The sequence below is a fragment of the Rhincodon typus genome, chromosome 23 (genome assembly GCF_021869965.1).
Source record: "Rhincodon typus isolate 14 chromosome 23, sRhiTyp1.1, whole genome shotgun sequence".
NCBI lineage: Eukaryota > Metazoa > Chordata > Chondrichthyes > Orectolobiformes > Rhincodontidae > Rhincodon > Rhincodon typus.
In genome coordinates, this window is record NC_063354.1 from 28,166,791 (window position 1) to 28,181,816 (window position 15,026).

General features: G+C 39.7%; 1 protein-coding gene across 2 annotated transcripts in view; it reads left to right on the forward strand.

The window, feature by feature from the left end:
* The window catches only part of usp43a (ubiquitin specific peptidase 43a), a 395,580-nt gene that overhangs the window by 315,963 nt on the left and 64,591 nt on the right, over positions 1-15,026 (forward strand). For both annotated transcript variants that reach the window (XM_048610938.1, XM_048610939.1), the window contains exon 7: positions 1,988-2,135. In XM_048610938.1, the coding sequence (XP_048466895.1) occupies positions 1,988-2,135 (148 nt within the window). The remainder of the gene's footprint in view (positions 1-1,987; positions 2,136-15,026) is intronic.

The following is a 15,026-nucleotide window of genomic DNA, read 5'->3' on the forward strand; positions in this document are numbered from 1 at the left end:
AACAACTCACTGGAGGAGTAGATTTCACAAATATCCCCAACCTTGCTGATGGGGCAGTCCAGCACACCAGAGCAACAGACTGATGCAATCAGTCAGAAGTGCTGAGTGGATGAGATGGAAGAAAGACTGGAGAAACCTGGAATTTTTAAACTTGTACAATAGATGTAGAATCAAAGAATGTTACAGAGCAGGAAAAGGCTGAGGCGGCCTTTTGATCAAGATATCCAATTGATTCTACTATCCTACTCCAGTATTTATCAAGTGTTATTGAATCTGTTTCCACTACCCTTTCAACCAATGCATTCCAAATCACAAGAACCTTGTGTTTTCAGTCCTCATGATACTAACCTTTTGTGGCTGTAGTCCATATTTACACTTAAACCCATTCATGATTTTGAACTCCTGTATCAAACCTCCACATCTCCTCCCCTACTTTCAAAACAAGCCACTTGCTCCAGGCTTTCCACATAACTGAAGGCCCTGGTCCCTTGTACAATTTTACACATTCTCCAAGGCTTTGAAATCGCTTCAAACATGTGGTACCCAGAACTGAATACCCAGCTGAGATGTGATCTACCTTTCATTAAAGTTTAGTATAACTTATTTTCTTTTCTACTTATTTTATATGAATAAATGGCAAGGATTCCATCTGCTGTTCTAATAGCCTTCTAAAACTGTCTTGCTATCTTCAAAAATTTGTACATGTATATCCCAAACTGTCTGTTCTTGCAAAAAAATCCAAAGAACTGCAGATGGTGGAAATCTGAAGCAAAAGGGTCACTGGACCCATGTCGTTAACTCTGCTTTCTCACCACAGATGCTGCCTGATCTGCCGAGTTTCTCCTGCAATTTCTGTTTTTGTGTCTGTCCTTGCATTTACTCTATCGTTGTTTCATTTAGATAATAATGCCTTTCCTCATTCTTCTACCGAAATGTATTGTGTTATATTTCTATGCTTTAAGTTACCCTCATCATTGTGTTTTAACAGCCTGTTGTTGTCTTCCTGAACTCTATTACTGGTCTCCTCATTGTTTACTATACTTAGAGACTTGGTATACGGACTTTCAAAATAAGCCCTTTGTACCCGCATCCATGTTATTTGTATACTTCAAAAGATCTTTGGTCCTAAGGCTAAGGACCTGGAGGGACATCAATGTATTCCTTCCTCCAGCCTGATGAACAACCACTCACCCTATATTCTGCTTTCTGCCTCATAGTTTGGTATTCATGCTGCACTGACCATTTAATGCCATGGATTTCAATTTTGAGAACGAATCTATTCATGAGGTACCTCATCAAACATTCTTTTTGAAAGTCCACCCACATTACTTTTATCAGACCTTTCCATTTCCATATCCAGTTCGTCAAATGTAATTAACCTTTGACAAATCATTCAATGGCCAATGCTTTGCCAAATGACAATTAATTTTGTCTCAGACTATGACCTCTACGGTTTTCCCTTCATCGACTTTTGGAAACAATAGACAATATTGATGATCAAACCCCCGTCTAAGTTGGAAAATGTAAACAATAAAATCACGTAATGATCACAACTGGTAGAGGAAAGTATAAGTTTGGATATTCTAACTTAAAATGTGGAAGCGGATGAAGAGCGTAGAGGTTCAAGATGGTAATAATGTAAATTATAAGGTTGATATCAGGAATTTCTTTATGCGGTGTGTTTAATATATGGAATGCACTTTACACAAAATAACAGAAGAGAAACCTATTCAATTTGAATGACGTTATATCCATCTCGGTGATGGATTAATATGGGTTAATTTGCCTTCCTTCTCCATATTTTCCTGTGATCAAAGAGGCAAAGTTCTTTTTTAAAAATTATAATATTTTTACACAGGCAAAATAAAGTTGGTGCTGGGTAAAATTGATTTTGGCAATATTGTTTCATTTTTCAGGTTTTGGTAAGTGAAGTAAAGTCTGACATTGACACTAAGAATCTTGAATTGTTTGTCTTGTTGCAAAACAGGGCGTCACCAGAATGTGACTGCATCTTCTTACAAGGCAGCTTCCGATAGCTTTGAAGCAACTCCAGTCGAGTTTGTTCAACATGGTGCAACTGGCAAAGTCCTTCTTCTCATCTGTAACTCAGCAGGAACAGGGCAGCAAGCTGTCAGGTACCAAATGACTTTGGGAGCAAAATTATTGCCCTTGCTAGTTTCAGACAAAAAGTCTTCATAATTAAAAATTGGGGTTTAATGATTTTAATGTTTTTACCTACATTTTTCCTAATATTAACAACAACAGGCATTTCACCTTCTCAGCGGCTAAACCTATGAGTCGTCTGAGTTCTGAATCTTGCCTCGGAAAATGACATGCTACATGCAAGGGATTTGCAAATTTTATCTGCTCACTGAGCAGGCTGTCAATCTTCATGGAGTTCAGAGCAAACAGATTTAATCTCCATTGGTAAAGTTTCAGAAACATTCAAAGAAAGTAGGGTTCTTATAGTCCTTTGTTCTAAAGTCGCATCAATCTTTAAACAAAGAAATCAACAAAAAGCTGTCATAGGAGGTTACTATATTTGATAAGAACTGAGAAAAATTGAGTTTAGAGTTGTTACAATAGGAAAGCGTTCCTGAAAATGTGAGCAAATTAAGGAGAGATAATGAGGTGATTAAATGCAGCTTCACTACTCCAGACAAGACAATCAGTGCAATATTTTGTCTCCGCAACCATCTACTGGCAGAGACGGAGGTGAGACACTCTTTCATCTTGTGATGTATGTGCACACAGTTACACCTACACACAGTGCTATCTGGTCAGTAGGCACTGATGATTTCCCATTATTTCCATCCACTTTTAACTTTGTGTGCAAAACATCCAGCATAGGACAGTTGGATGGTGCAAATGTATAGATTACAAATTTCAGAGAAATAGCTGACGCTCAGGCTGGAATTTCAGGTCTTGCATCAGTGGTTGGGTTTTACACGGAGTAGGTGCCTTACTAGGAAATCACAAATGCATTGCCAACAGGTTTTCTTTGATAATGAAGAGAAAATCACAGCAAAACACACATTTTTAATGTGTCAGATAATTATAAGAAAGCCTTGGTTTGTTTTGCTTTGCGCATTTTGGAAAATGAGGAAAATTAAGTAAATATTTATGTTCATGTGATAAAGGTACACCTTTGTTAGACCATAACATCATAAGATGCAGGAAGAGAAGTAGGCCATTTGGGCCATCAAGTCTGCTGTGCCATTCAATGGCTTATCTGATTATCCTCAACTCCATTTTATTGCCTTTTCTGTGTAAGCCTTGATTTTCTTACTGATAAAAAGTCTGTCTCTCTCACCCTTGGATATTCTTAATGGCACAGCCTCAAAAGCTGTCTGCGGTAAAGACCTCCACAGATTGACTATCCTCTGAGAGAAGAAATTCCTCCACATCCCTTTGGGTGACCCCTTTATTCTGAGATTATGACCTATGACTTTTGCACAGGGGAAACAATCTCTTTGCTTCTCACCTGTTGTACCCCCTAATAATCTTATACATTTCAGTAATGTCTCCTATCCTTTTAAACTACAAGCCCAAATTACTCAACCTCCTCATAAGAGCAGTCCTCCCTACCTGGAATCAACCTAGTGAGCCTTCTGTGGACTTCCTCCAATGCCAGTATATCTTTACTTAGATAAGGGGATACAAACAGCTTACAGTATTCCTGGTGTGTTCCAGTTTTAACAAGATGTCCCTACTTTTATACTCCAGTCCGTTTGAAATAAAGGCCAACAATATATCTGCCTTCCCTTCTACCCACTGAACTTGGATGCTAGCTTTCTATGATTGATTCTTAAGGACACCCAAATCCTTCCATGCTGCAGCTTTTTGCAGTCTTTCCCCATTTTAATAAGATTCAGCTCTTCTATTCTTCCAGCCAAAATGCATGTCTTCGCACTTTCCCACATCAAATTCCATCCATCAAGTTTTTGCTAACTCACTTAACCCATCTATATCTCTCTGTACACTCTTTGTGTCATCCTCACCACTTCCTATTTGTGTTATCCATAAACTTGGTTATGATACGTTCACTTGTATTATTTATTGCCTATACCTCGTTGCCCTTGAGAAGGAGGTCGTGAGCTGCCTTCTTGGACCACTGCAGACCATGTGCTGTAGGTTGACCTTAGGGAGGAAATTCCAGGGATTTGACTGAACAGCAATATATTTCCAAGTAAGGATGGCAAGTGGCTTGGAGAGGAACTTGCAGGAGGTGGTGTTCGCATATATCTGCTGCCCTTGCCCTTCGAAATAGAAGTGGTCGTGGGTTCGGAAGGTGCTGTTTGAGGATCTTTGGTGAATTCTTGCAGTGCATCTTGTAGGTAGTACACACTGCTGCTACTGAGTGTTGGCGATGGAGGGAGTGGATGCTTGTAGATGTGGTGCCAGTCAAGTGGGCTGCTTTATCCTGGATGGTGTCAAGCTTCTTAAGTGTTGTTGGAGCTGCACCATTCCAGGCAAGTGGGGAGTCAGGTAGTGAGTTTCTTGCTGCAGGATACCTAGCCTCTGGCCTGTTCTTGTAACCACTGTGGCAAGTCCAGTTGAGTTTCTGGTCAATGATGATTCCAGGATGTTGATTGTGGGGGGGACTCAGTGATGGTAACACTGTAGAATGTCAAGGGGCAGTGGTTAGATTATATCTTATGGTGATGGTCGTTGCCTGGTACTTGTGTGGCATGAAAGTTACTTGTCAGCCCAAGCCTGGATATCGTCCAGGTCTTGTTGCATTTGAAAATAGACTGCTTTAATATCTGAGAAGTCACAAATGGTGCTGAACATTGTGCAATCATCGGTGAACATCCCCATTTCTGACCTTATGATTGAAGGAAGATCATGGATGAATCAACTGAACGTGGTTGGGTCTAGGACACTACCCTGAGGAGCTCCTGCAGAGATGTCCTGGAGCTGAGGTGATTGACCTCCAACAACCACAATCATCTTCCTACGTGCCAGCAATAACTCCAAGCAGCAGAGAGTTTGCCCCAATACCCATCGATTCCAGTTTTGCTAGGGCTCCTTGATGCCACATTTGGTCGAATGCAGCCTTGATATCAAGGGCTGTCACTCTCACCTCACCTCTGGAATTCAGCTCTTTTGTCAATTTTTGGCTATAATGAGGTCAGAAGCTAAGCGGCCCTGGCGGAACCCAAACTGGGTGTCAGTGGATTGGTATTTGCTGAGCTGGTGCTGCTTAAAAGCACTGTTGATGACACCTATCCCTTTACTAATGATTGAGAGTAGACTGATGGGTCGCTAATTGGCTGGGTTGGATTTGGCCTGCTTTTTGTGTATAGGATGTTCCTGCCAATTTTCCATATTGTCGGGTAGATGCCAGTGTTGTAACTGTACTGCAAGATCTTGCCTAGGGGAGTGGCAAGTTCTGAAGCACAAGTGTTCAGTACTATCGCTGGAATGTTGACAGGGCCCATAGCCTTTATAGTATCCAGTGTCACCAATCATTTCTTGATCTCACTTGGAGTGAATCACAGTTGCTGAAGACTGGTATTTGTGGTGCTAGGGAATCCTGGAGGAGGCCGAGATGATCATCCACTTGGTACTTCTGGCCGAAGATTGCTGCAAATGCTTCAGCCTTTTCTTTTGCATTTTGTTTTGGGCTCTTCCATCATTGAGAATGGGGTTATTTGTGGAAGGACCTCCTCTAGTGAGTTATTTAAATGTCCAGCACTGTTCACAACTGGATGTGACAGGACTGCAGAGCTTAGATCTAATTCATTGGTTGTGGGATCACTTAGCTCTGTCTATCCCTTGCTGCTTATGTTGTTTGGCATGTAAGTCATCCTGTTTGATAGCTTCATCAGCTGACACCTCACTTTTAGGAATGCCTGGTGCTGCTCCTGGCATGCCCTCCTGCACTCTCCATTGAACTAGGGTTGAACCCCTGGCTTCATGAGCATGCTTGAGCGGGGTATATGCCAGGCCGTGAGGCTGCAGATTGTGTTGGAGTACAATTCTGCTGCTGTTGATGTTGAACAGCGCTTCATGGCTGCTCAGTCTTGAGTTGCTAGATCTGTGCGAAGTCTGTCACATTTAGCACGGTGATAGTGGTACACAACATGATGGAGGATGTTCTCATTGTGAAGGCAAGACTGTGTGGTGGTCTTGCCCTTACCCATAATGTATTGACAATAATTATTGTCCCAGTGCTGATCTACGTGACACTTCACTAGTTACCCTGAATGCAAATCTCTGAATCCATTAGTTAACTAATTTTCTGACCATGCTAATATACAGCGTATTGGCTACTTAATAAGTTAATAACCTATGTGCAGTACCTTGTTGAATACCTTTTGGAAATCCCCCATGTATTAAATCTGCTGGTTCTCCTTTGTCTATTCCGTTTGTTACCTCCTTAAAAAACTATAAGAAATTTGTCTGGCATGATTTCCCCTTCATGAAGCCATCCTGACTTTGCTTGTTCATAGTCTGTATTTCTAAATGCTTTGCTATTACATCCTTTATAAGGGATTATGGGATTTTCCCATGACATTTGTTAAATTAACTATCCTATACTTAGCTTATTTTTTCTTGACTCCCTTTTCAAATAATTGGCTGTTTTCCAACCCACTGACACTTTACCTGAATCTAAAGATTCTTTGAAGATTACTACCAGTGCATCCACTATCTCTGTAGCTATTTATTTTAAAGTCCTGGGTTGTAAGCTGTTAGATTCGAGGGACCTATCAACCTTTAGCCCCATTATCTTCCCTATTACTTTTTCTGTAGTGACAGTTGTCGTGCTTATTTCTGCCCATTCCCCAGATCCCTTGATTATCTAATAATTTTGGATAGCTACTATTGTGAAGATGGGTACAAAGTATTTATTCAACTCCTCTGCTATTTCCCGGTTCCCCATGATTATTTACCCAGCCTCATTCTTTAAGGGACCTGTATTCATATTGGCCTCTCTTTGACTTTTTACGCCTTTAAAGAAGCTTTTACTGTCTACTTTTGTATTACTTATACGTTAGCCCTCATGCTTTATTTTTGCTTCTTAATTTTTTTTATTTTTCTTTGCTTCCTGAGTCCTCTGGTTTACCACTAATCTTTGCAACGTTGTATGCTCCTTAATTTTTTTCAGTTGGATACTATCCTTAACTTCCTTGATTAACCATGGTTGGTTTATCCCCTTCCTGGAATTCTCCTCCTTCAATGGAATATATATTTGTGCATCAAGAACTATTTCCTTAAATTTCTGCCTTTGTTCCTTAGCCAATTTGATGATATGACATTGCACTGATACAATGAAAGCATCAGATCAGAGTAACTGAGCTGGCTGTTAGCTGGGCAATAATCTAGTGATGTCGATGGGATTTGCCAATTTTTATCCAAAGTAAGCAAAGCTATTTTTTAAAAATAACAAATTTTAAAAATCACTTTTTCATATGCAAATGCATAAAATAGCAAACCTATTCTGATTTATACCATGCCAATTTCAATATGTCACTGTGCAAGCTTCATGAAACAGGTGGCATGTCATTAGATGTAGCTGTACATCTTTAATTACTGGTTGTGACAGGAGAGGAAGGACATTTGTCTGCTAGTTCTGGGCAAGTGAGTCCACCCTGTGTTTAAGATGTTGCTCAATATCTGCTTTAAGCAGTTCTTCCAGCTAAGTGTGGCATTCTGAAACCAATGAAAGAGATATTTGAATTCACCATCAGTCAGGACCTTGCCATTTCGTTGTGCTGTTCAGTCCACTATGATATTGTTTATAATTGTATTTGTGCTGTTACTGTGGGCATTTCCTGTTAGAAATATTGTTGTCAGTTGATGTATCATCTTGTCCCTAAATAAATCACATCATATTATAGACTTTCCAGGGGTGTAGCCTGTCCTAACTGTAAAAACTCATTGTTGTTTAGAATATAACAAATCATGATTTGAAATTCTTTCCCCATTCATTTGTCTGGCCATATAAAGACTCTGGTTTCAAAGTGCAAGTGCTCACAAGAAATGTTTTAAATTAAACACCAGGTATTTGGACAACTAGACTTCATCCCCTGAGAATTCCCACCAATTTTTTAATATTTTATCTTGCACTGAAGGAAAGTTATATTGAAAGCTGGTATTTGTTCTGGTTTTATATGTTTCTGAGTAGAATGTTGCATTTGATAATGTTATGACCTTGAGAGTTTTCCTTTTCACCTAAAATAACTGGAACACACTGCATGAGGGTGTGCTGGAGACAGATTAGATCAAGGCATTCAAAATGATATGGCTAAAAGTCACTGGCCTACTGGGAGAAAGCAAAGAAGTGGGACTAGGTGAGTTGTGCTTGCAGAGAGCTGGCACAAAAATGATGGGCCAAATGACTGCTTTCTGTGCTGTAGTCATTTTAAGATTCCATGTGTAACAGTGCACGTGAAGGACACTTTATCACTTCATTTTTGTTGTCCTCTAATGAATGTGTGATTTACCGTTGTACATTGGGTAACATAATGCTGGTGGAACCGAGAGGCTGCTTTCTGTTGTCATTCGAGGAAGTCTGTGACAAATGTTTTGCTGCAGGGAAGCAAAAATAGTTTGTTACATTAGGAGCCAAGGCATGGAAAGTCTCTTAAGATAATGCTAGGTCATTTTATGTGCATTAGCTTTGAAGGTTAAGATGAAAACAAATGACAGAAATGACATTTTATTGTAATAAAGGATGTTTATACCAATTTTTATCTTAATGCCAGTGAATAAATTTTGTTTTTTTAAAAATCTTATTGCAGATTGATGATGGAACTGTGTGATAATTCTCTCTCCCTCACTTTTGTTTCTTAGCTCTGGGCATTAAACTTTGTACCTTTTTAGATAAAAGAACCTAGACCTTTATTTAAAATGTATGCAGAACCTTAATTGCCTTTGTTTCATCTTAAACACAGCTAAGGAGGATATGAAAGCAGTGTCAAGCCAATGTAATTTACAAACATGAGTAATTCACCTTTTCTCTTGACCAAATTTACTCTTGCATTTTTTTGGCATAATATAGAGTACATTTACCAGATTTACCTTTTTAAAAATGATTTTAAGAGAAATTGGCAGAAAAATAGGCTGCTCTTCAGTTGAACTCTGGAGATTTCATCCAGGAATCTTGCAGTTGCAAAGAGCATTGTCATCTCCACTGGGTCTTCTGCTGAAAGATTTTTCCCACCTCAAGTTCTGCCTTTCCCTGTCGTCTCCCCTTCAGCTTAATCACATGCTCACTTCAGGATATACCTGAGGACGCAAAGCTGGCAATCCAATGCCAATTCACCAACAAACTGCTTTGAGGGTAGCAGCATGCATCTGTATTATTTTGTTTCCTTTTAATGAAGACTGGCATCCGATATCAGGTGTTCTTTGAGTCTACCCATTTGAGCAGATGTCTTGTTACATGCCTCCTACATGTAATTTCATATTTGGAAACGCATTGATAAAATGTATGCTGCTGCCACTAATGATACTGATTTTACTATAAGTTTGATAAGCCCGTAATACCATCTGAAGGAGAGAGCTGAGGAAATTGTGGAGGCATTGGTGGTGATCTTTCAGGAATCACTGGAGTCAAGGAGGGGCCCAGAGGATTAGAAAATAGCTAATGCAACACTCCAGTTTAAGAATGGAGGGACGCAGAAGACAGGACATTATAGGCTGAGTAGCCTGACCTCATCTGTTGGTAAGATTTTAGAGTCCATTGTTGAGGATGGGCATGGTAAAATAGCACAGTGTCAGCACAAGTTCATCAAGAGGAGGTGATGCTTGACAAATCTGTTAGAATTCTTTGAGGAGATAATGAGCAAGTTACACAAAGGAGAGCCAGTGGATGTGATCTCTTTGGATTTTCAGAAGGTCTTTAACAAGGTGCTGCACAGGAGACTGCTAACTAAGTTAAGAGCCCATGGTGTTAGGGGGCAAGATACTGGCATGGATAGAGGATTGGCTGGCTGGCAGAAGGCAGAGAGTAGAGATCGAGGGGTCTCCTTCAGGATGGCAGCCAGTGACTAGTGGAGCTCTGCAGTGATCATTGTTGGGATCACAACTATTCATGTTACACGTTAATGATCTGGACAAAGGGCCTGAAGGTTTGTTGCTAAGTTTGCGGATGACACAAAGATAAGTGGAGAGACAGCCACTGTTGACGAAGCAGGGAGGCTGCACAAGGACTTGGACAGGCTAGGAGAGTGGGCAAATAAGTGGCAAATGGAATACAATGTTGGAACATGAGAGGATATGCACTTTGGTTGGAAGAATAGAGGGATCATCTATTTCTAAATAGGGAAAGACTTCAGAAATCTGAAGTACAAAGGGACTTGAGAGTCTTAATTCAGGATTCTCTTAAACTTAACATGCATGTTCAGTTGGCAGTTCGGAAGGCAAATGCAATATTAGCATTCATTTCAAGAGATTGAGAATACAAGAGCGGAGACATTCTCCTGAGGATTTATAAGGCTTTGGTCAGACTACATTTGGAATATTGTGAGCAAACTTGGGCCCTGTACATAAGCTTGTGCTGGTGTTGGAAATGGTCCAGAAGAGGTTTACAGGAATGATCCAGAAATGAAGTACTTGTCATATGAGGAGCAACTGAGGACTCTGGGTCTGCACTCGATTGAGTTTAGAAGGATTGAGGAGAGATCTCATTGAAACTTGCAGAATACTGAGAGACCTAGATGCGGTAAATATGGAGAAGACGTTTTTGCTAGTAAGAGAGACTAGGACCCAAGGGCACAGCCTCACAGCGAAAGGACAACCATTTAGAACAGAAATGAGGAGGAATTTCTTCTGTTAGAGGTTAGTGAATCAGTTGAACTCATTGTGGCAGAAAGCTGTGGAGGTCAAGTCATTGAGTATATTTAAGACAGAGATAGGTTCTTGATTGTTAAGAGGATCAATGGTTACAGGGAGAAGGCAGGAGAATGGGGTTGAGAAACATATCAGCAGTGATCAAATGGTGGAGCATAGTCGGTGGACTGAATGGCCTAATTCTGCTCCTATACCTTGTCTTATCTTGTTTTTATCTTATCATTCTACATAATACTCCAAAGGACATGTCTGTTTTTAATATAGTTAGACAATTTGAAAATGTAGACGTCCCGTGAAATGATATTGTCATGTGAACCTTTTCATTTTGTAATCGTCATGATAAATGCCAGAATATTAAATTTCTAAGGATCAACAATTTATACTGCATGAGAAAACGTGTGCATGTTTTTTGGTGAGGCATTCATGGAAAATGCCAGGTAAAAGGCTACATTTTTTTCGTAACCAGTCAGTTAAGGAGGTAAGCTCCATGCAGACTTATTCCTGAATGGGAATCGAACCACATCCTGTTGGTATCCAGCTCATCCATATGCTAGCCATCTAGCCAGCTGATTTTATCAGTATGTCCATATCTCTGAAACACAAATACAGCAAACAATGAGTGGCACAGTGGCTCAGTGATTATCACTGCGGCCTCACAGCGCCAGGGACCTGGGTATGGTTCCACCCTCAGGTGACTGTCTGTGTGGAGTTTGTACATTCTCCCTGTGTCTGCCTGGGTTTCCTCCGGGTACTCCAGTTTCTTCTCTCATCCAAAGATGTGCAATTTAGGTGGATTGGCCATGCTAAATTACCTTGTAGTGTCCAGGGATACGTAAGTTAGGTGTGCTAGCTATGGGAAATGCAGGGTTACAGGGATAGGGTAGGCGGGTTGGGTCTGGGTGGGATGCTGTTTGGAATGTTGGTGTGGACGTGTTGGACTGAATGGCCTGTTTTCACACTGTTGGGATCCTATGAATCAAGAAAGCAAATGGCATGTCGACATTTATTTCAAAGGGATTGGAGTGCAAGAATAAAAGTCTTGCCACTTTCATGCAAGTTTATGGTGACACTGCACCTAAAGTACCGAGTACTATGTACACTAGTACCCAGTGTAGTTTAGGTCTCCATATTTCCAAAAGGATGTACCTTTATTAGAGACAGTGCAACAAAAATCACTCAGTTACTGGGATGAGAATGTTGTCCCATAAAGACTGACTGAATAAATTGGGCCTAGATTCCCTGAGGGTTGGAATAATGAAAGGTAATCTCACGGAATCATACAGGATTCTGCAGGGGCTTTCCAGAACAGACACTGAGAAATTGTTTCCACTGGTTGGGCAGTCTGGATGCACAATCTCAGTATAAATAGTCGCTTGTTTAGGATTGAGATGAGAAATTTCTACACATGAAGGTTTGTAAATCTTTGGGACTCTCTACCCCAAAGATTGTGGATGCTCCATTGTTGAATATATTTAAGGGTGAAGTAGGCAGACTTTTTGATCTCAGGGAAGTGAAGTATATGAAGAGTGAGTGGGAAAGTGAAGTTGGAGTTGAGGTTGAGGATTAGCCATGATTGTACTGAATGGCTAAACAACTTCGAGGGGCTGTGACATTGTAGACTCATAGGGTCATACAACACGGAAACAGACCTTACTCCTGTACCTATTTCTTGTGTACCTATATAAGCATCCTGGTGGGACTTAATGTCAAATCTTGTGACTTCATTCATTTCCCTTTATTTGGTGAATTCCTGCTCAATGTTTGTTTTGAACATTAAACCACGACTACCAGCTTTGGGAATTGTGACAAATTATGAGTGCTCAGCAATTGAGGTTGTAGCTTTTATTCTGCAACTGTTGCCATAGTATTCTGTGTGAAACAAGTAACCTGAGTGCCTTAGCATAGTTTAATTTTTTTTTTAAATTTTGGAATAATGTTTTAGCGTTAGAAGTAGTCACTGGGAGTGTTTGTTGTGTTGTCAGATCTGCACTTGGCCTATTGAATTTGTATTGATTGTTGCTTACACAGAAACTAGAATACCTTTCTCACCCAATGGTTTAGCTCATAGTTTATCAACAGTCTTGGGAATGATAGACATCCATCATTGTTTTCCTAATCCATGGAAGTAGACCAAAGAGAAACAGCGAATGATATTATTTTCTGCTTTGACTAATTTTTAAATCCAGCATTTATTTAGCAGACACAAGAATAAGTGTCCCCTTTTCATATTTCTCTTTCTCTTTGAAGAATTACTTGTGTTTGCCTATGACCCCCATAGAGCTAGCAAGTTCCCTGTTTCTTCAATGTCTCACCTGAAAAGTCTTTTCCTGTGCAAGGCTAAATGTGAACTATAATTAACTGTGTGGAGTGTCAGACCTTCTGCAATCCACACAAGGAATGCTTCCCAAGAAGGATCATCAGATAGCGATTGTGATCAGAAATCCTAAATGAATTCATCCTGCCGGCCCAAAGGCAAGCAATGTCTCTTTTTATTCCTCCCTATGTCTTTCCGGCTGACATCAGCTAATTCGAGAGAGACCAGGGAATGAAAACAGTGCTGGCAGTACTTGTGAGTTGCTTACAGCTTGTGCTTGTTCTTGAGAGCTTTCCTTCACATTGGGATTACAAATGTTACTTTCTGTTTGTCAACATCATGAGTAGAAAACATTACCATTGTGTTCAGATTTCTGAACTGTGGTCGAATTAACTCAGCATGCCTCTGATAACAGTAAGCACGCTAAGAAATAGTAGCAAATTGGAAGACTAATTGTAAATGGAATAATATTTAGAAAAATCCTGAATCTATGGTTAGAAATGCCAACTATTTTAAATTGAAATGATGTTGTTTCTACCAACTTATAGTAGATGCATTTTGGAATTTGGATGTGTTCTTAATACATTTAATGCCTTGTTCTTTTCAATGTGCAAATAACATCCTGTTAGTAGACTGTGAAGGATTATAAGGCAAAATAAACCTAGCTATTGGTTTCCTATTGTAATTTATAGTCCCAGGACATCTACTGTCACACATTTCACCTCATAATATACAACGTGCTAAGTTCCCAAGACTCAAGCTATGGTGGAAGTACAATTGTAATTGTATATGTAGCACAATAATAAATTATAAGGCCTTTACAGAACAAATACTTTTCTTACTGGAAGGCATGTAACAACCGTTGTTCCAGTATAGTCGATCAGATTATGATACTAGCTCCCAAAGTTTAGAGTTTGCATAATTATACAACATTTCACAGTCTCTTGGCTGCGGAACATTCTCCTGAGGTATACCATATTGCTTTAATCTAACTGTCAGCTACACATGTTTATTCAAGACTAGAAGCATACAAGGAATGCTGTGAGGTTGCTCAAACTGTGCTACATTGCAGTATGTCTACATTGGGACTGTTTTTTTGTTATTCCTTTGCTAAATGATACTTTCAGAGCTGTCACACAAAGATGGTCATTAACGGTAGGATGTAGCTATTTTTACTGCATTATCTGTTTCCCTCTGACCTGCTATTTAATAATAATAAAACTATACCACTAGGGAAAATTCTGTCTCTCTTTTTCAGAGCAGCGGATGAATTAATAATTGCTTCAGCCCTTAACTTTGAAAAATTGAGATAGTTGGGGAATTAAATCCTCATCATTTTGAGCATCTTAATGAACAATTGGTATTGCACCTTTTGAAAATGTAATATTTTTGCGAATGCAGGATCACAAAACCGAGCAATTATGATAGGAATTAGTATAGTGCATGCCAATGCAAGGGTTGGGGAATGATTCCTCCCATTGAGAATCTGTGCAAAAGTTTGCGTAAAATAATAAATTGACGTTTTAAGAAAGCAAATTTACTTTTCAGGAAAGTGTATTGCCATTTGTGTGCAGGGCCTTATGTTCTAATATTTAGCTTCTTCTAAATACTTGTCTTGCACTCAGCAGCAAAAAGCACTTTCATTAATGTGTTCTCTGAGCACAATGTCTGATGAAGTACTATTGCCAAATATCAAACCACAATACTTATTTTTGGAATTAACTCTGAGTTAACACAAGCCCTTTATTCTTTCCCTTGTCTTCAGAAGAATAAACAACCCATCAACCTGGTAGTTTAGACCAGTAGCAACATTTTGTTAATAATAACAGTTGAAAGATAGCAGGGAATCAGTACAGCAGATTCCATTTACACTGCAAATTTGAAAAAAAAGTGCCTCTTCCAGTACAAA